Source organism: Leptodactylus fuscus, chromosome 10 (genome assembly GCF_031893055.1).
Source record: "Leptodactylus fuscus isolate aLepFus1 chromosome 10, aLepFus1.hap2, whole genome shotgun sequence".
Taxonomy (NCBI): domain Eukaryota; kingdom Metazoa; phylum Chordata; class Amphibia; order Anura; family Leptodactylidae; genus Leptodactylus; species Leptodactylus fuscus.
In genome coordinates this window covers 3,819,370-3,844,717 of record NC_134274.1, presented here as the reverse complement: position 1 = coordinate 3,844,717, position 25,348 = coordinate 3,819,370, and the positions used below count along the sequence as shown (strand labels likewise).

The window sequence follows — 25,348 nt, the reverse complement described above, 5'->3', positions numbered from 1 at the left end:
CCCAATATACATGAGTGAGGGCCCAATATACATGAGTGAGGGCCCAATATACATGAGTGAGGGCCCAATATAAGTGAGTGGGACCCAATACACATGAGTTGGAGCCCATGGTTGCTGTTTGGTGCAGTCATATCTCAGACACTATACCCTGCACAGATGCCAATTAGCCATTACATAGCGGTGTTTAGTGATCGGCTGACGACTATCTTTTCTATCCCACCTGTTTGTGCGACTTCCTGGTCCAGGGGGTCAAAAACTGAACCAGGTCTTTTATTTTTGCAAAACAGAAACATGATTTAATGAAGCTATCCAGTACAATTTGTTTTATTTTGTTTCCCCTGTTACAAGTGCCTGTGTATTGGAATATGACTGACAGCCTTGGTAGGAGTTATGTGCTCCCCTCCTGGGCACTGACCTGCTCTCTGCTCCTCCGGTGCACACAGGTGAAACTAACAAGCCGGTCGAGACTCTATCAGACTGTCACTGTCAGCTTGACCTCCTGTTCATAGTAGAAACACTGTGGGAATCCGAGGAGCGGAGAGGAGGTCAGCGCTCCAGAGAGAAACACATAACTTCACCCCAAAGCTGTCAGTGAGATATTTAGCAACATTACATTGAAGACAAATGAACAAACAAGATTCCGTGAAATTCCTGCTGTCGTTCACATCTTTAGAGCACGTTCGTTGCAATGTTTGCACTGGAATCTGCTGATAAAAAGTTATTCCTTGATTGTGAAGGGGTTAACCCAGCGAGGCGAGCGCAGGGCGCAGGGAGAACATTGCTCGGCCACATCACAATTTTCATAAGCAGTAAACACTGGAGGTAAACAGCCTTATCTTTGTGCCTAGTCCGACAATCTGCGAGATACAGAATGACCTCAGTGTTTTCTAACAAGCGACAGAAATGTTGAGGGTCTCATTCTGGAAGGGAACAATAGATGGGCCAGGACTGGGCTCCCGGGGGGAGGGCAGGGGGCAATACAAGCATGGGGTGAATAAGACTCTGCTGTTACAATGAGCTTGTCAAGGCGTATAAAGGTCACAGGGTCCAACCCGTAAAGCCGGGCCTCTCCATGGCCATCAATAGGGCTTTGTGCCTCGCTCACCCTGAGGACCGCACTTACAGAAGAAATAGTAACATTATCCCCATCAAATAATACAGATTCAAGTCTTTGATAAAATCTACATTAAATGCACCTATAGCAAATCCAAGACTGGTGAAGGTGCAGTAATGGTGGAGGGAAGGTCTTCTTGGTGCACACTGGGTCCACTAATTCCAGGAATAGCCATGGGGTAGGGGGCTTATTAACCTTACTACAGTCGTTGTCCAGCTTACACAACCCATTGATGTGAATGAGCACATTGCAATACTTAATATCCCCTGTGGGGGCACTGTAGGAAGATTGAACACTTACAATCAGATCGAGGAGGGAGATACTCTGCATGATCAGTTTACTGTCAATGGATTGTCCACAGCAGAGAACCCCTTGGATTATTCCAAACACTGAACTATTGGGATTTTTACATTTTTGTTCTATTTTAGAGGGATTACCAATAACCCGATCACCTGGCGTCAGATACCGATGCGGCTCAGAATAGTCTCCAGGTAATCAGTCTCCATAATCTCAGGTCAGATAAAGCCGGTATTATAACGCTGGATTTAGGACATTCTCACCATTCTTCCAGAAAGTTCTAAAGTAAAGCCATCAATCAGTTCCCGCTAATGGAATTCAGAGATGTCGTCCATTCCGAATACTGGCGGACTCAATACCAGGCGTTACATATCACAAGGAGAAAATTAACTCCTTAGTGTCTGCAGCACAATAAAAATCAGGAACTGTAAAATGTCATGAAGATGGTAAACCCCGATAATAATAATAGGGTAATAACCTGTCCAATAAACCTGTATTATACTCCAGAGCTGCGCTCACTATTCTGCTGGTGCAGTCACTGTGTACATACATTACTTATCCTGTATTATACTCCAGAGCTGCACTCACTATTCTGCTGGTGCAGTCACTGTGTACATACATTACATTACTTATCCTGTATTATACTCCAGAGCTGCGCTCACTATTCTGCTGGTGCAGTCACTGTGTACATACATTACATTACTTATCCTGTATTATACTCCAGAGCTGCGCTCACTATTCTGCTGGTGCAGTCACTGTGTACATACATTACATCACTTATCCTGTATTATACTCCAGAGCTGCGCTCACTATTCTGCTGGTACAGTCACTGTGTACATACATTACATTACTTATCCTGTATTATACTCCAGAGCTGCGCTCACTATTCTGCTGGTGCAGTCACTGTGTACATACATTACAATACTTATCCTGTATTATACTCCAGAGCTGCGCTCACTATTCTGCTGGTGCAGTCACTGTGTACATACATTACAATACTTATCCTGTATTATACTCCAGAGCTGCGCTCACTATTTTGCTGGTGCAGTCACTGTGTACATACATTACATTACTTATCCTGTATTATACCCCAGAGCTGCGCTCACTATTCTGCTGGTGCAGTCACTGTGTACATACATTACATTACTTATCCTGTATTATACTCCAGAGCTGCGCTCACTATTCTGCTGGTGCAGTCACTGTGTACATACATTACATTACTTATCCTGTATTATACTCCAGAGCTGCGCTCACTATTCTGCTGGTGCAGTCACTGTGTACATACATTACATTACTTATCCTGTATTATACTCCAGAGCTGCGCTCACTATTCTGCTGGTACAGTCACTGTGTACATACATTACATTACTTATCCTGTATTATACTCCAGAGCTGCGCTCACTATTCTGCTGGTGCAGTCACTGTGTACATACATTACATTACTTATCCTGTATTATACTCCAGAGCTGCGCTCACTATTCTGCTGGTGCAGTCACTGTACATACATTACATTACTTATCCTGTATTATACCCCAGAGCTGCGCTCACTATTCTGCTGGTACAGTCACTGTGTACATACATTACATTACTTATCCTGTATTATACTCCAGAGCTGCGCTCACTATTCTGCTGGTGCAGTCACTGTGTACATACATTACAATACTTATCCTGTATTATACTCCAGAGCTGCGCTCACTATTCTGCTGGTGCAGTCACTGTGTACATACATTACAATACTTATCCTGTATTATACTCCAGAGCTGCGCTCACTATTTTGCTGGTGCAGTCACTGTGTACATACATTACATTACTTATCCTGTATTATACCCCAGAGCTGCGCTCACTATTCTGCTGGTGCAGTCACTGTGTACATACATTACATTACTTATCCTGTATTATACTCCAGAGCTGCGCTCACTATTCTGCTGGTGCAGTCACTGTGTACATACATTACATTACTTATCCTGTATTATACTCCAGAGCTGCGCTCACTATTCTGCTGGTGCAGTCACTGTGTACATACATTACATTACTTATCCTGTATTATACTCCAGAGCTGCGCTCACTATTCTGCTGGTACAGTCACTGTGTACATACATTACATTACTTATCCTGTATTATACTCCAGAGCTGCGCTCACTATTCTGCTGGTGCAGTCACTGTGTACATACATTACATTACTTATCCTGTATTATACTCCAGAGCTGCGCTCACTATTCTGCTGGTGCAGTCACTGTACATACATTACATTACTTATCCTGTATTATACTCCAGAGCTGCGCTCACTATTCTGCTGGTGCTGCTGCTGGAGTCCTTCGGGGTCTGTCCGGGCTCTTGCCCTGCTCTATAGATTTGGTGCAGGTTGCTCTATAATGTGTCTTAATAATTTAGCAGAACATTAACCCCCGGAGGTGACATCATGGAGGGTCTATTATCTGCTCACGTGCCCATCACCATCCCCATTGGTGCCCATTACCCCGACGTCTTTCCTGGACTGAAGGCCCCTAAACTTGGCGACAGAACTGAAGCTGTTTATCCCGAAAGTGCGGCCGTTCTGTGTTGTGATAAAACAGTCTCCTTGGCAGTTGCGAAGTAACACGAGCTCATTATCTCCCCGCGCTGCCAAATTACATCGGTCTTATCAAAAATGATTTAATTTGAGATGAAAAATTGAGCTAAATATTGAATTTGCTTACTAAACACATGGAAACATCACATCCAAGAAGTAGCCCTCGGTGAAAACACTCGCAACAGGGAGGGGCTCGGGGAGGACGTGGGCAGGCGAAGGAACAAAACAATCTGCACAGAATGAAGAAGATGTCAGGAATTAGTGAGCGGGCACAGGAGGATGGATGATGTCATAGCGTGAGGTGGACACAGTGTATTGATGACATCACACAGCTGATCTAGTATTATTGCAGTCAGATTTGCGGGCCCCTAAGTGACACAATGGGCCCCGTATCTTCTCCACCATCGTGAAGGACTCAGGGACTTCTCTTTTTGCACTGGGCGCTCCCTGCACTGACTCAGTCCCTATTGTCGGGCCCCTAAGTGACACAATGGGCCCCGTATCTTCTCAGGGACTTCTCTTTTTGCACTGGGCGCTCCCTGCACTGGCTCAGTCCCTATTGTCGGGCTCCTGTGACACATTTATCATATTCCTCTATGTCGGGCTTCCTGGACACTCTCAGGGTTTCACAGCCGGTTTTTGGCTGCGGTTTGGAAAGGTGAAGTGCGTAGATTTAATCTGCTTCACCTGTCCAAGCCCCGCGGCCAAAAACTGCATCATAAAGCCACAGCAATTCATTGTAAAACCGCACAAACAACCGGCGGCAGCCAAAAACATGAGCTTTATTGCTACATTGGTTCTGTCTGAGCTCAATGTATGAAGCCGTCGCTGACAGTCACATCGGATCCCGGCCATAAGGAGCCGCTGCACACTCGGAGGCAGAGACGTAGAGACGTGTGCAAGGTGCAGGATCTCAGACTGGTGGTCCGGGACCATTTCCATACAATGGGGCCATTTATGAGCTGATACATTTTGACACTTTTGCATTGCTGGAACCACAATAAGATCAGACATCAGACATCTGACCGGACGCCAAGGGCTGTGGTTTGTGCTGAGTCTTCTTCAGTGTGTACACATATATAGCACACGGTGGGGGGATTAGGAGACATAGGAAATGTCCAGTGCTCGGAACGGCTCGGCGTCACGGCACAAGCATTGCAGTGTTTATCGAGATGAGGATGAGATCACAAAGACCGTGACAACGTGGTTAAGAGTGTCATAATGGTCCCCCAACTATTTGGGATGTCACAGAGGAGTGACCCCACTCCAGAGCAACCTTTGCCTACTAAAGCAGTGACCCCTTGCCTTGGAGAGGTTGTCACAGTTATGTGTTATATGGCTATCCGCCAAAAGGATTCATGGGTAGTCACCTGATCGCTGGATACTGCACCAATCTGACCCTTGTCAAGAAGCTCATTGCATTGCAAAAATACACCCTGGTGGACAATCCCTTTAAGACGTTGCATTGAAGGTGACTATAAATCTCCAAGAGTTGCTGGTGTGTGCTCATTCAAATGAGATCAATTTCTCCTGAAACCAAGCATGCAAGTCTTCTCTCCTACCAGAAGCTTTGGATGGAGGCTTATTCCACCAAGGAATCACGCATGCTGAAGTTCATCTGCCCCATCCTTCTATCTATGCTCTACACCATACAAACATCAACTCAGCAGAGGGATGGTTTGCTGAAACTGATGTATGGAGCGGTGAGCGGACCACTAAGTCCATTGTGTATTGTCCGGGCCACGTTACTGATCCCAGCGGACTTGTATGGGAGATAAGCTGCAAACCCTGACAAAGCCACTACACAATGGATGGAGCTCTCTGTCCCAGTTCCATCTGACTGCAGATTCTATAGGCCATGAGTCTGCTTTTGGGATGTTTGCAGACCCTCCCATGCCAAGAACCCCAAATATGGTGCATTATTATTGTGGCTTGGGCTTGCAACCTTTACATTGCAAAGCTTGAGTGTAGATGGGATTTCCTTACACTCCCTCCACTACATTGCTACTATACTTTGCAGCAATTTCATATACGGGTATACAACATGCACCTCCAGCCATAAACAGCTACTTGTTGGGGAGCCGGGTATCAGACATGCTCTCCATCAATGTTAGCCTACACATAACACAGTGACATCACATTCAGCTCTGCTACATTGCAAACTTCTAAACAAGGTCTGTAATGACAGTAATGCGCTCGTCTTCTTGCGGTGACATTGAGCTTGTTGTCTGGTGTCCTCGCCATCACTTCTGATTTATCAATGCACTTTTGTGATGTCTGGAGAACACAAAGCCCAGAATGAACCAAGCCGGCTTCATTCCCGTGTTCTATTAATCTACGGCTCCCCATAAAACATAAATTATTATTATTTCCAGAAATTCTGCCTCCAGCCCTCTTAAGTGGCTCATTCATATCCTACGGGGAATCATTTAAACAGCGGCCGCCTCGGAGCCAAGTAAAACACTTTCAAAGTTAGTAGGGAAAAAAAAAAAGAAGGGAAAGTTGTACAAAGGCGGCATTCACACATCGCATCTGTCATAGCGCCATTATGCCATCAGCCCTCGTAATATGGAGGTTAAAATATTCGACAAGACCAGCATGTTTGATGGCCGCCAGGCACATTGCTAAGTCAGGAATGATGGCTTAAAAAATACATTACTTAAAGATGCTGCAAAGTCATCTTCTACGAGTCGCACCGCCGCCTGCATGTCAATGGCAATTTGTAAATCATCAGATGGCCGGGAAGGATTTAAAGATATCGCACCCAAGACAGACGTCTCCCACCTAATGTATCCAAGAATAAACCCCCCCCGATGGAAAACTGCACCAAACATAGATCCTGAAACAATCCCAAGCAAGTCGCAACGTGACAACTTTACAAATACTGAGAAAGTGGAAAGGGAATCAGGTGGGATCCCAAACTGGAACCATAGACTCCAACCCGTCCATCTCAACGGGTTCCACCACTGTTATCTATGGATGAAACCATGTAGGGGTTTCCTGATCTCACATAGAAGGGGGTTTGGAGGTGATGAAGGTGATGGTGATGGTCACGCTCATGGGCCATGCTCCACAAGAAATAGAGAGGAAAAAGACACCGAGCGCTCTAAGCGTAGTAGATCTGTTAAAATGAGCCATTGGCTCTTTTATATCTGTTTTTGATGGTCTTTAATTTTAAAGGGACAGGCAATTCAAAGAGGCAAACCGAAAGTGTATTTTTGACATAGAGTACCCTGATATCGCCATAACATCCCCCTAATAGTGATATAGTTCCATCTCTAGAGGTCTCGACCCCTCAATATGTTATCTTGGAAGTGTATTTTACATCTATACCAATATGTTTTTATGACTATGCCTGAAGCTTAAGGCTGTATATTAAATGAGCTTCTGCTAAGGTATGTTCACCCAAGGGGGTCACAATACTTACGATGAAGGATTGAGTCTCTCCTATTTTTTAATCGGAAGTATTGCTTTGAGCTTGACTCACTATTTTTTAAACTGTAATTCTTCTTGCTATTGTTTATTTATTTCAATGCTATATGTTTTTTTATTTGAACTATATTATATGTTCAGTATTTCATACTTTTTTTTAGCTAACTAGGCAAGATGCATCCCTCTCCATGAGGTTTTACTTGTGTTTATGTATGTATTCTCTTTTAGCTTTGTTCTTGCACTTGAAGAAGGACCCTTGAAGGTCCGAAACGCGTCGTGCTTTTGTTTCTCAATAAATCCATACGTGGACAATTGGTCTTTGTGTCACTATCTATCAACAACCAGGGAGCGCAGTTTTTCCACTTCATCTTGAACCTCTGGTTCTTGCCTTCCACTCACTCCACAAGAAATAGGGAATAGCCCAGCTGTTCTCAAGATCTGATGTTGTCAATGACCTCATCTCAATGGGTTCCACCACTGTTGTCTATGGATGAAGCCATGTAGGGGTTTCCAGATCTCACATAGAAGGGGATCTGTATACTGGGATATGGAAGTAACTGTGGGGTTTCTATGTCCAATACAAGGTGATGCTAATAGGTCATGATTCTCAAGAAATAGAGTCTAGCACAGCCATTCTCAAGACCTGCTGTTGTCAATTATCTCATCTCAATGGGTTCCACCACTGTTATCTATGGATGAAGCCATGTAGGGGGTTTCCTGATCTCCCACAGAAGGGGGTTTGGAGGTGATGAAGGTGATGGTGATGGTCACGCTCATGGGCCATGCTCCACAAGAAATAGGAACTAGCCCAACTGTTCTCGAGACCTGCTGTTGTCAATGACCTTATCTCAATGGGTTCCACTACTGTTATCTATGGATGAAGACATGTAGGGGTTTCCTGATCTCACACAGAAGAGGGTTTGAAGGTGATGACGGTGACGGTCACGCTCATGAGTTATGCTCGACAAGAAATAGGGACTAGCCCAACTGTTCTTGAGATCTGCGGTTGTCAATGACCTCATCTCAATGGGTTCCACCACTGTTATCTATGGATGAAACCATGTAGGAGTTTCCCGATCTCACATAGAAGGGGATCTGTATACTGGGATATGCAAGTAACTGTGGTGTTTCTATGTCCACTACAAGGTGATGCTCATAGGTCATGATCCTCAGGAAATAGAGTCTAGCGCAGCCATTCTCAAGACCTGCTGTTGTCTATTATCTCATCTCAATGGGTTCCACCACTGTTATCTATGGATGAAGCCATGAAGGGGTTTCCAGATCTCACACAGAAGGGGGTTTGGAGGTGATGAAGGTGGTGAAGGTGATGGTGATGGGCACGCTCATGGGCCATGCTCTACAAGAAATAGAGTCTAGCGCAGCCATTCTCAAGACCTGCTGTTGTCAATTATCTCATCTCAATGGGTTCCACCATGGTTATCTATGGATGAAACCATAAAGGGGCCTTTCCATCTCACACCAATAGGGATTCGTCCATGGAGATGTTACTATATCTACTACAATAAGAAGATAATGTGCACACTCATGAGCCATGTGCCACAAGAAATGGAGACTAGAGTAGCCATTCATGAGACCTATAGCTGCCATCAAACCCATGACAATGGGTCCCAACACTGTTATCTATGGATGGAGTCATAAAAGGGCTTCCCCATCACACACTGATGGGGGTCCATCCATTGGGACATAGAGATATCTAGGATGTGTCCATATCTACTACAATAAGAAGGTCTTGGACTCTTTGGTCATGATCCACAAGAAATAGAGACTAGTGCAGCCATTCTGGAGACTCGAAGGTGTTAATGACCCCATATCAGTGGGTTCCACCATAGTTATCTATGGATGAAACCATTAAGGGTCTTCTCCATCTCACACCTATAGGGATCCGTCCACTATTTCAGGTTAAGTCAACTTCATAGGTTCATTTGGAAAAGGTTGTCCAAAGGTCGACCCCAGAATGTAAATCTACCGTTGGACTTTCTGGTGGGGCAGCCCAAGGAAACAACAACAACAGCCATAAATCTTACCAATCAAACAATTCCAATAAAAGCCGAGACACTTCATCTATCTTGTTATTCGCGGCTCGGCCTGCCCCAGATTCCCACATTTCATGTTTAACACATTTCCGAGGCTTTCAAAACACCTAAATTAAGAGGATTGATAGTCGCCGTCTCCGCGTTGCGTCTCCTTCTTCTCACTTTCCTCTCGTCCTTAAACTGGGACGCCGGGCTCTAGCGCGCCCAGACGGTATTTGTTGATCTGTCGTCTAATTTCTGGAACATATTCAATGAGATTTTTTATAATTAAAGAAATTAAAATAAGCTCAAGATGTCACAAAGTTATCTAAGGAACGCTCCGTCCCAAGAAAATCAATTTAATTAAAAAGTCTTCTTCAAACAAGGAAAAATATTAATTTCAGAGCTGGAGATGGAGAAATCTGACGGGAGAAGCAGAAAAGTTCAGAAAATCTTAAAAGGACGAAGCTCGGGGATAAAATGTCATTATTGTAGTCAGTGGTTGTCACGTCTCCTCCCCCGCGGACATTACACAGCAGGGGGCGCAAGGAGATCAGGTGGAGGTGCCCCCCAGATCATAGACCATAGCACCCTTCAAATTTAGGGGTCTCCTGCCCCTGGATATGACTACACTAGACTGTCAGGAGTCTTCAATGTCATCTCCATGGACCTTTCCGAAGGTTTCTCCACCCATCACGTATGACCTGTATCTCGTCCCTATTATCCGGACACCACTCCCATCATCCTCTACCTTGCCGCCGATCTGCTGACTCTGATCTGTTTTGTGCTGATTTGCAGATATCCAGATGACTCATTAAACCTCCGCACGATAATTGGCGTCGGCATTAGTTCTGGATGGATAAGGCCTCAATACGGAGCTAATAATGAGCTCAAATTTACGTAATGGGGCCTGAAATACGGGCAGAATCTATTTTTGCAGGCTCCGTTGGCTACTTTGGGGTAACGACGGCCAAGTAGCGTCGCAGTAGGAAATTTTGTTTGCACCAGACAAGTATTCGAGAAGTCCCAACCATCTCTTAACCCACTGGAGAACTTGACCCTTTAATGCATTAGATGGACAAACCCTAAATTGTAGTGGACGCAACCTCTCTCCTGGAAAACAGAAGACTAGTCTACAGTTCACCGACTCATACATGCATACCCTAACTCCACTTGCACCCTTTTCGTCCCATGTATTTGGCTTATCGTTGCAGGACCTTTCCACTTAAAGAGCAACCACTTGAACAAGAAGACCTTCATGACCACTCAATGACCCATCAAAGGTGTAGGGTTGGTAAAGTGGAACCCAAAGGGATCTTTTTTCACTCCAAGATCCCATAAGGTCGGTATAATTGGAAAAAATGTAGGGCGCACTCAAGGGATCTTCAACTCCAGGCTCTAGGGCACGACCCAACAACCAAAGAGCCCTTCATCAGATATTGTGAACGTATCTTGAAGGGGTCACTCCAAAATACGACTCTCATCCACCCATAAGCCACTTTTTGAAAAACGTTGCTTTATTGGAAAGTTGACCTTTTAGATTCCCATTTAGTAGTGAATTTTCCTGGAGACGACTTCAATCTGTTGTCACCAGGGATGAGGTTGGACCTCCGGCCCGGCTCCCCAGTGCAATCCATCGGAGTCATAAATTCTAATGTGGCGTATATTGAGGAATGAAGTCCCGGTGGAGAGATCCCTGTCTCCTGACCTCCGCAGATTGAGGTTCTCGGAGCTGACAAGTGGTCTCCATGTAATTACAGAACAATTCCCCGCAGTCTCTTTATTAACTCTGTAAAGCCTTGTTGGGCACGTCTGGAGGAGCGCCCTGGATTTCCTATGTATGGAGCGATCTGTAAACAGGGGGTGACCTTGTGCGGCTAATGTGATTATGGTGCCGACTTTCCAGAGGAACAGGAATTAATTGGATGGTGTTCAATGAGCTCGACGTCTGCCAACACCGAGAAACAATCCCTTTACTTCTACGTATAATTGTGAATAATGAATAATAACGCCTGGTGTGGATCTCAGCGAGACGCGGGACGCAGCATTGACCTGGAAATGTTCAGCCGCACATTAGGATGTTTGCAGATTGTATACAATTGGGGCTTTGTCTACAACTCAATAAACTCTGTTTGGAGCCTGGTTATAGATTTATTAAAGGGGAAGTCCATCAGTGCTTGAGGTCACTCCCATCAGGCACACATTACACCAGGGATCTTCTGCCACCCCATGACAACTCTAATAGTCCAACTTCAATCCACCATCTTGATTGCAAAAATCACTGGGACGGATTTATTAAGACTGGCGTTTCGTATACCAGTCTTAATACAGGGCATGTCCCCAGTCTGCGCGCCCCGGACTGGGGACATGTCCTGTATATTTGCACAATGTCATGAGCAAGGCGCAGAATGGAGGTTGTTGCACACATAGAATAGAAGGTTGAGTTTGTTACAAATTTTCCAAAATTCTTGGCTTTGGCCAAACTGTTATTTTCGGGGTTCACTGCCCATCACTATTATCACTTCAGAATATAATAAGTGGGGGCCCAGGAGAGGTGCGGTAAAATAGTCACAGGTCACAATCTTGGGGCTATGGTGTCACCCAGGAGGCCAGAAGATGACCAGAAAGGATCACATTGGAGCTCCAGATGCTGCGATGGGCATAGTCCCTAAGAAGGGGGTCATAAGACATCTTGTACTGGGTCCTCTAGTCTACAGACCCCATATGCATTACATGGCAAGTCCCTATGGCACGCACACAGCAGCTTATGGGAGGAGCTATCTCACTACTTGCTGACGGTCTCCACCTGCAGAATCAGAGGATTTATAATAACAGCAAAGACATCTTAGTAATCCTTCCTTATCATTTATGATTATCATTTTGTGGGTGTACTGGGGTGTCCCTGTCACTAACCCCAACATGACCCCATGTACCCACCCCAGGACCTACACGACTCGCCCTTGTGTCCCGGCATCCATTAACATTGGTTTATCCCTGTGTCCTTACACCATGTGTATGTGATGCTTCACCCTACATCCCCACCACGGCCCGCACCGCCATCTGCCACACTTGGCTGACCTTCCCTTCCAGGATTCGCTGCTCTCGATGTTCCAGACATTTTCCACGTTATGCGACTTCCAAAGACAATCCAGTGAGAGACGTAAAACCAGATTTACAGACCGCACGCAGTATGCCGTCACCTGGTGCACAAATCAGATAATTGGCAAGTAATTCTCTCTATAGTGACCTTGATGCCAGCCATACATTGGACGTAGCCCAGGACAGCATCACCTGATGGTGACCTCCTGCCATATGGTGCGCCAGCACAAAATACCAACATATTGTGCACTGCGGAATAGTAATGCAATACAGAACTGCTACAACCAGACGCCACAACATAATACACAGTGCTTAAGTACTAGTGCAACAATATACCAACATATTGTACATTTCTTAAATAGATACGCCATACAGTGTCCAAATACTACTGCCCTATGGTGGCCAAATAATATTCCCATGACATTTCTTTAATAATAATGTTTGTACCTTGCATGCTTGTTTGTACGGGAGGAGGTGTAGTGAGCTGCTTGCACCCTGCACGCCTGTTTGTGCAGTAGAGGAGGTGTAGTTATCTGTTTGCACCCTGAGCGCCTGTTTGTACGGGAGGAGGTGTAGTCAGCCACTTGCACCCTGCATGCCTGTTTGTACAGAAGGTGTAGTCATTCCCTTGTCCCCTGTATGCCTGTTTGTAGAGGAGGAGGTGTAGTCAGCTGCTTGCACCCTGCGCGCCTGTTTGTACAGTAGAGGAGGTGTAGCAGCCACTTGTACCCTGCACGTCTGTTTGTACAGTAGTCAGTCACTTGCACCCTGTGCGCTTGTTTGTACAGTAGAGGATGTGTAGGCAGTCACTTGCACCCTGTGTGCTTGTTTGTACAGGAGGAGAGGAGGTGTAGTCAGCCGCATGCACCCTGCGCACCTGTTTGTACAGTAGAGGATGTGTAGGCAGTCACTTTCATCCTGCATGCTTGTTTGTACATTAGAGGAGGTGTAGTCAGCCACTTGTACCCTGCACGCCTGTTTGTACATTAGAGGTGGTGTAGTCAGTCACTTGGACCCTGTACGCCTGTTTGTACAGGAGGAGGTTTTTTCAGCCGCTTGCATCTTGCATGCCTGTTTGTACAGTAGAGGAGATGTAGTCAGTCACTTGCATCCTGCACGCCTGTTTGTACAGTAGAGGATGTGTAGTCAGTCACTTGCACCCTGCACGCTTGTTTTTACATTAGAGGAGGTGTAGTCAGTCACTTGCACCCTGCACATCTGTTTGTACAGTAGAGGATGTGTAGTCAGTCACTTGCACCCTGCGTGCTTGTTTGTACAGGAGGAGAGGAGGTGTAGTCAGCCGCATGCACCCTGCGCACCTGTTTGTACAGTAGAGGATGTGTAGGCAGTCACTTTCACCCTGCACGTCTGTTTGTACATTAGAGGTGGTGTAGTCAGTCACTTGGACCCTGTACGCCTGTTTGTACAGGAGGAGAGGAGCTGTAGCAGCCGCTTGGGCAGGATTCAGACATCTTTAGGAAATGCAAGAAAATTGCAACAACAAAGTTGCAACATTATAGCACTAGGAATGTTCAATGCCACTGTCAGCTCTGCTACATGTATAGGTTACTGTATAAGTGTATAGCTGTGTATATACTGCGATCTGATATGGCAGACATGATGGCCGCAGCGGGGGAGGACATCTGCGCTATTCCCATAATGCCGGGGAATGAAGTATCGGAATTTGGCGAGGCGGCTGATCATCAGTCAGCGCACACGGCGTCCTATGAACTCCTGCATAATTGACTGGACCAAACCGCAGCAAAGTTATTAAATGCCCTGGAAAATAATAGTCTTCATTATTTAAAGATGAGCGCGGTCATGAAGAGCTCGCACGGAAATCTGGTGCCAAGTTGCCTGAGGGTTGGACGGGCCGCAGTGTACCGCCGCCGCCGCCGCTCAGCCCCGCCGTCCTCCAGGAACAATATCCCATAATTCCATTAGGCCACATCTACTTATTTCATTAAGTGTTTATTTAATGATATGATTGTATTTTATGGCGGCCGCTCGCCTCACGGACAGGAAGGATCCTCGCTGTTATTCAGGAACACATTTACAGGGAATTAACTCCGTTTTTGCAGCTGACGCAGGAAAGGTAAAGCACCTTGTTATGGGGCCAAAAAATGCATTTTATGGACTGTGCAGGTGTCATGGCCGACGTTATTACAATCAGAGACGGCTGGAGAGAGGCCGAGGCTGCAATACAGACGACTCCAACTGTGCACTGGGCTGGAGGCACTGACAGGTTACAGCTCCAGCTACTGGCAAACTACAACTCCCAGCATACCCTGCAGGGCCTGTCCCTGGTGCTGAATGCCCCTCCCCCTTATATCTGTACTCTGGCCCGCATCCTCATCCAAAACTGGAGACCATCAGTGATTATTAGGAGCCAGTGACATAAATACATCCTGGGCTATGTTAGTCTCCATTCACACCCAGCATCACATGGACAGGTCCCTTCTTCCAGTCAGTCTCCTTAAATACTCTGTGCTACCAGTGCCATCTAGCTCTCCACCTGTCACAATACTCTGTGCTCCTGCTATTATGTAACCCTCAGTCTGTGACCTCCTCTATAAGATCAGCACAATACCTGAAATACTCTGTGCTGCTGCAGACCTGCTCCTTGCACTGTGTCACCCCTATCCATTAGCCTTTGTTCACATTGACACAAACAGTCCGGTCCTTATTGACATCATCATATGAGTGGATGGGTTATTATGCAAATATTAGCGCATTTATTTACTAAAACACTCTGTGCTGCTGTGAAGGGCTCTTCTTCTTTTAAATAGTATCTGCAGTTTTAGACATAAAACTGTACAGTACTGTTATACTTGCTCATCTCTGCTCTGCTACATCTGATAAGCTCACCTCTGTACATCTGACACTCAGCTCTGCTACATCTGACAATCTCACTTCTGTACATCTGACACAGCTCTGCTACATCTGACAATCTCACCTCTGTACATCTGACACAGCTCTGCTACATCTGACAATCTCACCTCTGTACATCTGACACTCAGCTCTGCTACATCTGACAATCTCACCTCTGTACATCTGACACAGCTCTGCTACATCTGACAATCTCACCTCTGTACATCTGACACTCAGCTCTGCTACATCTGACAATCTCACCTCTGTACATCTGACACAGCTCTGCTACATCTGACAATCTCACCTCTGTACATCTGACACAGCTCTGCTACACCTGACATGCCTTTCTCTATTACACTTGGTAACCTCAGCTCTGCTACATCTGACAATCTCACTTCTGCTACATCTAGGTCTCTCTGTAGGTGTCTCTCTCATCTCTGCTACATCTAAGGCTCTGAGTTCTGCTCCATAAGATTCCTTGAATGTCACTATATCTTATGCTCTCCGTTCTGACACTCATGGTTCTTCTATCTCTGGCAATCTCCACTCTGCTACATCAGACGCTGTTCTGTTACCACTGACAATCTCATTTCACTATATCAAACCCTCACAAATCCTCCTCTCTATAGGTGACATATTCCCAGCTCCTCTTAGTTATATCTGACACTCTCAGCACTGCTACATCTAACAATGTGCCACTTCTGAAAATCTCAGCGGAGCTGCATGTGTACGAGACCCTCTGAATGCCGTCACATCTGATTTACTCCTAGCTAGGCGGCACCTGCTACACCTGTTACTTTCAGCTCTGCTACATCAGACACTGTTCTGGTGCCTCTGATCATCTGCGTTCAGAGAACATGAACCCTTTAAGCTCTGCTACATCAGTTACTTCCAACACTGTCACATCTGACAATCTCAGCCTTGTACCTGACGCTATCAGGTTAGATACATCTGACGCTCTCAGCTCTGCTACATCTGACACATTTTAGTTCTATCAGAATATCTCAGTGTTGTTATATCTGAATTACTCCAATTTGTGAAACATCTGAAAATCTCAGCTCTGCTATACCTGACACTTTCATCTCAGTCACATCCGACCCTCTCAGCTCTGCTACATCAGCCGCTGCTTCTGGTGTCTCTGATGATTTCAGTTCGGCTGTATTGGACCCTCTTGGTGCTGTAATATCTGATTTATTTCCAGCATTGTCCCATCTGACACTCTCAGCTCTGCTAAATTGACCTGCACCTCTATATAGGACCCTCTCAGTACTGCTATATGTAAGCTCTGCTACACCTGCTGCTCAGCCCCATCCTACACTCTCGGCTCTGCTACACTTGCTGCTCAGCCCCATCCTACACTCTCAGCTCTTTTATACCTGCTGCTCAGCCCCATCCTACACTCTCAGCTCTGCTACACCTGCTGCTCAGCCCCATCCTACACTCTCAGCTCTGCTACACCTGCTGCTCAGCCCCATCCTACACTCTCAGCTCTGTTACACCTGCCGCTCAGCCCCATCCTACACTCTCAGCTGTTATACCTGCTGCTCAGCCCCATCCTACACTCTCAGCTCTGTTACACCTGCCGCTCAGCCCCATCCTACACTCTCAGCTGTTATACCTGCTGCTCAGCCCCATCCTACACTCTCAGCTCTGCTACACCTGCTGCTCAGCCCCATCCTACACTCTCAGCTGTTATACCTGCAGCTCAGCCCCATCCTACACTCTTAGCTCTGCTACACCTGCTGCTCAGCCCCATCCTACACTCTCAGCTGTTATACCTGCAGCTCAGCCCCATCCTACACTCTCATCTCTGCTACATCTCTCCTTATTATTCCACGGCACACACACGGATGATTTGGCGATGTACATGTCACTGATGAAATGTTTCCCTACATGTGTCCTGCTCCGTGCGCTTCATATGGATGAGGCCATGAATAATTCTGCGAGTAATCTCATCATGGAGCAAACACAAAGCTGTAAACACCCGGTATACATATATACATGGCCTGTAGGAGGATCATTGCCGTGGGGGATACATTGTAACCATATTATAATTCTAATTTCCTTACAGCGCCCCCTTCTGGCCACATCCAGTAATGGTACACACATTCTCTGGACAATTAGTATCTGTTCACACTCCGCAGTATTCTCAAGGTTTTCGTTATAATTTTTTGTTAAAATGCACCAGAATATGACAAATGGACTGAACGAATGAAAATACATTGGAAGAACCAGCGACAAGGTCTGAGCTGCAGTAACACTCACAGCCACAGGACTAGGGGGGCGCTAATGGTAATAGAATCAGACATGTTTAATCTCATACAAGCTCTCCAGGCTCCTCCCTCTTATTCAGGCCCCTCCCCTCGGTCAGTTCCTTAAGTTCTGACTATTTGGGAGACGGTGACAGTGAGAAGAAGCAGAACCTCGGTGTAAACGCTGAGCCCGAGACGACTGAAGACAGTGCAGCTAAGGCTGAATTCACACCTAAGACCGATCTTCGTTTGGGAATGTTGTCCCCCATTCTGCTTGAAAAATAGAAACCGAGCGGCCCCCGTTATAGTCTATGGGGGGTCCATGGGTAATCAGACCTGGTGACTTCTTGATACTTTGTTGCCCTGGGCTAGTGGCAGATAATATACATTGTGTGGCTATGGCCTAGTTAACCCTCGCGATACCCCGGGTATCCCCTCGTACGGGGCACAGCTGCAGCGTGTGACACGGTGTCATTAACCCCGCAGGGGGGGGGTCCCGTGTCACAGTAACAATGGCAGCCGCACCGCACGCACCGGGACATCACAGCTCGGTGACACAGGTGAGAACAGGAAGTGGAAAACATGTTCAGGGGGGGGGTAACATTGTATCGTCATATGTTACACATGATACATGGAACCGGCACATGTGAAACATTATACATGGTACTGCCACATGTCACAGATCATACATGGTACCAACACATTTTATATACCATACATGGTCCTGGCACTTGTCATACATGATACATGGCAATGGTACATGTCATAGATCACACATGGTACAGGCACATGTTGTATATCATACATGATACCGGCACATGTCATACATTATACATGTTAGGGTCACATGTCATACATTATTCATGGTACCAGGACAAGTTATGTCATACATTATACATGTTACTGGCACATGTCATGTATTGCACATGGTTCTGGCATTATATATGGTCCACATTATACACACACATATAGCACACGTTACATGTTTGCAGCAGTCGGGTTATCAGCTTCTGTATGTTCTAACCTTCTATTGTGTCGGATACAATGTTACATAATAACAAGATAAACTTTAGAAAGAAACTTGAGGAGAACATAAAAGACACCAGGAATGTTCCTGCTCCCAACATCCGAGGTCCCGGCACTGTATACAGCAGACGGTATATACAATCCCACCATAGCGGCACTGTATACAGCAGACGGTATATACAATCCCACCATAGCGGCACTGTATACAGCAGACGGTATATACAATCCCACCATAGCGGCACTGTATACAGCAGACGGTATATACAATCCCACCATAGCGGCACTGTATACAGCAGATGGTATATACAATCCCACCATAGCGGCACTGTATACAGCAGACGGTATATACAATCCCACCATAGCGGCACTGTATACAGCAGACGGTATATACAATCCCACCATAGCGGCACTGTATACAGCAGACGGTATATACAATCCCACCATAGCGGCACTGTATACAGCAGACGGTATATACAATCCCACCATAGCGGCACTGTATACAGCAGACAGTATATACAATCCCACCATAGAAGAGCCAACAAACATCTCAGGGACAGGATCAGCAGATAGGATGAGGGACACAGAGAAGGCAGTAACCTCAGCCCCGGGGTATATAGGGGATACATAAGATACAAGGATCATATACAGTACATAGGCTGCGAGAGGAGTCAGTGATCCAGTCTGATATATCACATATGTACAATCAATAGATCTGACTGCAAGACGTCTCAGACATATGTAATAGAAGGGACCTTGTCATGTGCTCAACGGGAGTCAAGAAGGAGAAGAAAAATAAGACAGAGAAGAAAGTGATGACAAAGAAGGAGAAATGAGGATAAGAAGAAGAGGAAAGACAAGAAAGAGAAGAAGAAAAATGGAGAAGAAGAAGGAAGAGGAGAGAAAGGAAGAACAAGACAAGAAAAGGAGGAGAAGGAAAAAGATGAATATGACAGGAGACCTGAAGAAGAATATTCTAATGACTGACAAGATGAGAAGAAGATGAAGATGTTGGAGCTTCAGATTCTGTAAAGTGCTGAGATAGAATCTTAAATAGTTAACAGCGAGAAGATCAAGAAGTCTACTGAAAACCAAGACATTCCGGATAAACCCCGGGCATATGGTCACCAGGAGTCAAGACAAGAAGACAACCAAGGACGACTCTACTGACTGTACCAAACTTAAAGCAGAGGAAGCTCATGTGACACCGGGAGACAAGATAAGAAGACCGAGGACCTGTGTGCCAACCTGCTGACCCAAAACTGGACATGCTGGGGCGACACTGCTCTTATGGCCACCTGGAGTCAAGACTGAGGAGCTGTGTGCCGTATAATAAGACTGGCAGTGCCAACCTGCTGACCTAAAACTGGACATGCTGGGGCGACACTGCTCTTATGGACACCTGGAGTCAAGACTGAGGACACTCTACTATTTGGTAAGACTGGCAGTGCCAACCTGGTGACCCAAAACAGGACATTCTGGAGAACCCCCACCACACGGGCACCAGGAGTTGTGACAGGGATCACTGTAGTGTTTGGTAAGATTGCTAGTGCCAGCCCGTCACCCCAAACCCAAAAATGGAGATTCTGGAGACACACAGGTCCTGTGGCCACCAGGAGAGCACACCATCCTCCTCCTCCTCACTATACCAGGTGGGTACACTCTGTATAGGAGACATGCGGGTACTCACGCTGCTGTTGTGCCCGGACCAGTGCACCATGGCTTGATTGTGAGCAGAGTCTCCCGTCAGAGCAAACGTTGTGCTGCTTAACTTCAGTTCCTCCACCCGAAAGCGGCTCACCCTGTCGGGGTCAGTGGCCTGTGCCCGGGCCACCCTGTGTCCCTCGGCTTCTCTGACCCTTCTTCCTGCCCTGTTGGGCATCTCTGGCGAGTCTTTGGAGAAGTGCCCACTTGGCATATGTGTGTGTGTCGGGACTGCTGCGCCCATGAGGGGGTCAGTGGCCATCACTCCACCCAAACTATCACCATCATCATCCTTAGCCCCTCCAAACTGTTCCGTCTCTATCTGTGAACCCCAAAACTGCCCGTCACCCACAAACTGGACCGTCCTGTCATTGGCATCAGTTCCAGCGCCCACCATCTGACCGGTCCTGCCACTCAAGTCACTGTCTCCATCCATGAAGTCGTCTGACTCTGCGCCCACATTTGGCCCTTGCCCCCCACTCTTCTCCCAATCCGTCGTCACCCAGCTGGCACTGGCATCCTCTAACCTGTCACCGGCCCCTTCGTAGCCATCAGCCCAGGATCTGTCCATCCTGCTCCAGGCTCCAGGATCCCGGTCATCGTCCCAGCGGTCGGGCATCTGACCATTAACCGTGATGTGCCCAGCGGTGCCCAAAGTCTGTGGCCAGTCACCCAGTGCGCCCCCCTGCACCCTCTTGACAATGTGCCCAGCGGCGGCGGCAGCGGTTCCCTGCAGACGGATGTGATGGTGACAGGATGAGCAGGTCAGGTCTCCTTTGCCCTCTTGTGCCATCCGTAAAGCGGTGATGAGTAGGAGCAGCAGCCCCCAGTCTGGGAGACCCCCCATAGCAGCAGCTCCTCCAGGTGCCCCCTCTCACTCCAACTCCATAGAAGTTTCTGCGCTCTCAGGATGGATGGAGCGACCAAGGATAGAAAACAGGGAATCTTCTTGCAGAGCTGATGGTGTCGCTCGGGGTTTTGATGAAGGATGAAGCAGACAGGGGTGGAGCTGGATGGAGGGAGAGGATGGAGAGGAGGATGGAGACAGTCAGGGAGCAGCCGAGATGGGGAGGCAAAGTTAGAGTGGGGACTGAGGGGCTGAGTGTCAGAGAGAGACAGAGAGGGAGGAGGAGGAGGAGGAGGGGGGAGCAGCGAGACTGCAGAGCTCAGAGACTGCTCCATGCTGCACCAATGCAACCCCAACACATGGCAGTAACCCATTCCCACCCGCCAGGGGCAGCCGCTCCTCTCCAGCACAGCAGGGGTTACATCGGCAGTGATTGTTAACTGTGTCCCTGCCAGAGGCATTGTAACTGATACAGATGTAGCAGAGCTGAATGTGTCACTGAACTCTGTGGGCTGCCTTGTGCTTGTTCTCTGCAGTAAATTGTATCTGTAGCTAATCCCGATGTAGCAGAGCTGACTCTGTCATTGAACTTTATAGTCTGGCATAGGTTTGTTATCGGCTGGAGGGATTGGATGAACTTAAAAAAAAAAAATGCAGATATAGCAATATCTCAAGGGATAGTGTTGAATGACAACCTCAGCTCTGCTACAGTACATCTGACAACCTCAGCTCTGCTACATACATCTGACAACCTCAGCTCTGCTACATACATCTGACAACCTCAGCTCTGCTACATACATCTGACAACCTCAGCTCTGCTACATACATCTGACAACTTCAGCTCTGCTACAGTACATCTGACAACCTCAGCTCTGCTACATACATCTGACAACTTCAGCTCTGCTACAGTACATCTGACAACCTCAGCTCTGCTACAGTGCATCTGACAACCTCAGCTCTGCTACAGTACATCTGACAACCTCAGCTCTGCTACAGTACATCTGACAACCTCAGCTCTGCTACAGTACATCTGACAACCTCAGCTCTGCTACAGTACATCTGACAACCTCAGCTCTGCTACATACATCTGACAACCTCAGCTCTGCTACAGTACATCTGACAACCTCAGCTCTGCTACAGTACATCTGACAACCTCAGCTCTGCTACAGTACATCTGACAACCTCAGCTCTGCTACAGTGCATCTGACAACCTCAGCTCTGCTACAGTACATCTGACAACCTCAGCTCTGCTACAGTGCATCTGACAACCTCAGCTCTGCTACAGTACATCTGACAACCTCAGCTCTGCTACAGTACATCTGACAACCTCAGCTCTGCTACAGTACATCTGACAACCTCAGCTCTGCTACAGTGCATCTGACAACCTCAGCTCTGCTACAGTACATCTGACAACCTCAGCTCTGCTACAGTACATCTGACAACCTCAGCTCTGCTACATACATCTGACAACCTCAGCTCTGCTACATACATCTGACAACTTCAGCTCTGCTACATACATCTGACAACCTCAGCTCTGCTACATACATCTGACAACTTCAGCTCTGCTACAGTGCATCTGACAACCTCAGCTCTGCTACAGTACATCTGACAACCTCAGCTCTGCTACAGTACATCTGACAACCTCAGCTCTGCTACATACATCTGACAACCTCAGCTCTGCAACATACATCTGACAACTTCAGCTCTGCTACAGTACATCTGACAACCTCAGCTCTGCTACAGTGCATCTGACAACCTCAGCTCTGCTACAGTACATCTGACAACCTCAGCTCTGCTACAGTACATCTGACAACTTCAGCTCTGCTACATACATCTGACAACCTCAGCTCTGCTACAGTACATCTGACAACCTCAGCTCTGCTACAGTACATCTGACAACTTCAGCTCTGCTACAGTACATCTGACAACCTCAGCTCTGCTACAGTGCATCTGACAACCTCAGCTCTGCTACAGTACATCTGACAACCTCAGCTCTGCTACAGTACATCTGACAACCTCAGCTCTGCTACATACATCTGACAACCTCAGCTCTGCTACATACATCTGACAACTTCAGCTCTGCTACAGTACATCTGACAACCTCAGCTCTGCTACAGTGCATCTGACAACCTCAGCTCTGCTACAGTACATCTGACAACCTCAGCTCTGCTACAGTACATCTGACAACCTCAGCTCTGCTACATACATCTGACAACCTCAGCTCTGCAACATACATCTGACAACTTCAGCTCTGCTACAGTACATCTGACAACCTCAGCTCTGCTACAGTGCATCTGACAACCTCAGCTCTGCTACAGTACATCTGACAACCTCAGCTCTGCTACAGTACATCTGACAACTTCAGCTCTGCTACATACATCTGACAACCTCAGCTCTGCTACAGTACATCTGACAACCTCAGCTCTGCTACAGTACATCTGACAACCTCAGCTCTGCTACAGTACATCTGACAACCTCAGCTCTGCTACATACATCTGACAACCTCAGCTCTGCAACATACATCTGACAACTTCAGCTCTGCTACAGTACATCTGACAACCTCAGCTCTGCTACAGTGCATCTGACAACCTCAGCTCTGCTACAGTACATCTGACAACCTCAGCTCTGCTACAGTACATCTGACAACCTCAGCTCTGCTACATACATCTGACAACCTCACCTCTGTTACATACATCTGACAACCTCAGCTCTGCTACAGAACATCTGACAACCTCAGCTCTGCTACAATACATCTGACAACCTCAGCTCTGCTACAGTACATCTGACAACCTCAGCTCTGCTACAGTACATCTGACAACCTCAGCTCTGCTACAGTACATCTGACAACCTCAGCTCTGCTACAGTACATCTGACAACCTCAGCTCTGCTACAGTACATCCGACAATCGCAGTTTTGCTATATTGATCATTTCAGTTCGGCTCCTCTACATGTGACAGCTCCAGTTCTGTTACATCTGACAAACTCACTCTACATCTAACAGCATTTGTTCTTGTACATCTGACAACTGAACACAGCTTTGTCTGACAACCTGTACCCTGACATGCAGGTAAACTCAATTCTGCTTCATTGATAAGCTCAAAATCAACTCTGCTACATCTGACAAACTAAACTCTGTAACATGTGACAAAGCCATTATTAAAATACTGCTCAATAATATCTGACAACATGATCTGTGTTTCATCTGACAACCTAGACACTACTACAAGTGACATATACCCTTCTGTTAGCTCTGCTGCATCTAAAAACCCAGACTCTGCTACATCTGGCACTTTGTTCTGACAAGCTGGATATTATATTGATAATCTCCATGCTGTTAGATTTGGCTGACTCAGCTCTGCTACATGTGACAACTTCAGTTCTGTTACACCTGACAAACTCATTCTGCTATAGATGTTGATCTTATGTATCTGACAACTGAACAGTAGAGCTTTATCTGACAACCTGCACCATGTTACACCTACACACTCAGCTGTGTTACCTCTGCTACATCTGACATGTTTAGTCTGATACATCCGGTAACTTTAGTTTTGCCTCATTGATCATCTCAACTCTTTTGGATGTGACAAACTCAGCACTGCTACATCTGACAGACCCAGTTTGGTTATGTTTGACACACCAATCCCTTTAACGTGTGACAAACCCAATATTACACATCTGACACCCTACACTCTGCTACACCTGGCGTACTCAGTTATGTTAGCTCTGCTACATCTGACAAGCTCAGCTCGATACATCTCAGCTCTGATACATTGAATTGATACTGGTGACAAACCCATGTGTTTTAGCTCTGCTACATAAGACAGATACTGCCCTGATAGTCTGTCCAGCTCAGCTAGATCTGACAACCTCAGACATCAGCTCTGCTACATCTGACAACCTCAGACCTCAGCTCTGCTACATCTGACAACCTCAGACCTCAGCTCTGCTATATATGACATTCTCATACCTCAGCTCTGCTACATCTGACAACCTCAGACCTCAGCTCTGCTACATCTGACAACCTCAGACCTCAGCTCTGCTACATCTGACAACCTCAGACCTCAGCTCTGCTACATCTGACAACCCTCAGACCTCAGCTCTGCTACA

The 25,348-nt window shown here is 46.6% G+C and overlaps 1 protein-coding gene across 1 annotated transcript in view; it reads right to left on the bottom strand.

Annotated features, from left to right (window-relative positions):
- The window catches only part of SORCS1 (sortilin related VPS10 domain containing receptor 1), a 400,088-nt gene extending 378,566 nt beyond the window's left edge, over positions 1–21,522 (bottom strand). The window contains 1 exon segment of the mRNA XM_075258641.1: positions 20,381–21,522. Within this exon segment, the coding sequence (XP_075114742.1) occupies positions 20,381–21,241 (861 nt within the window). The 5' untranslated portion in view covers positions 21,242–21,522.
- Between the last annotated feature and the right edge of the window lie 3,826 nt (positions 21,523–25,348).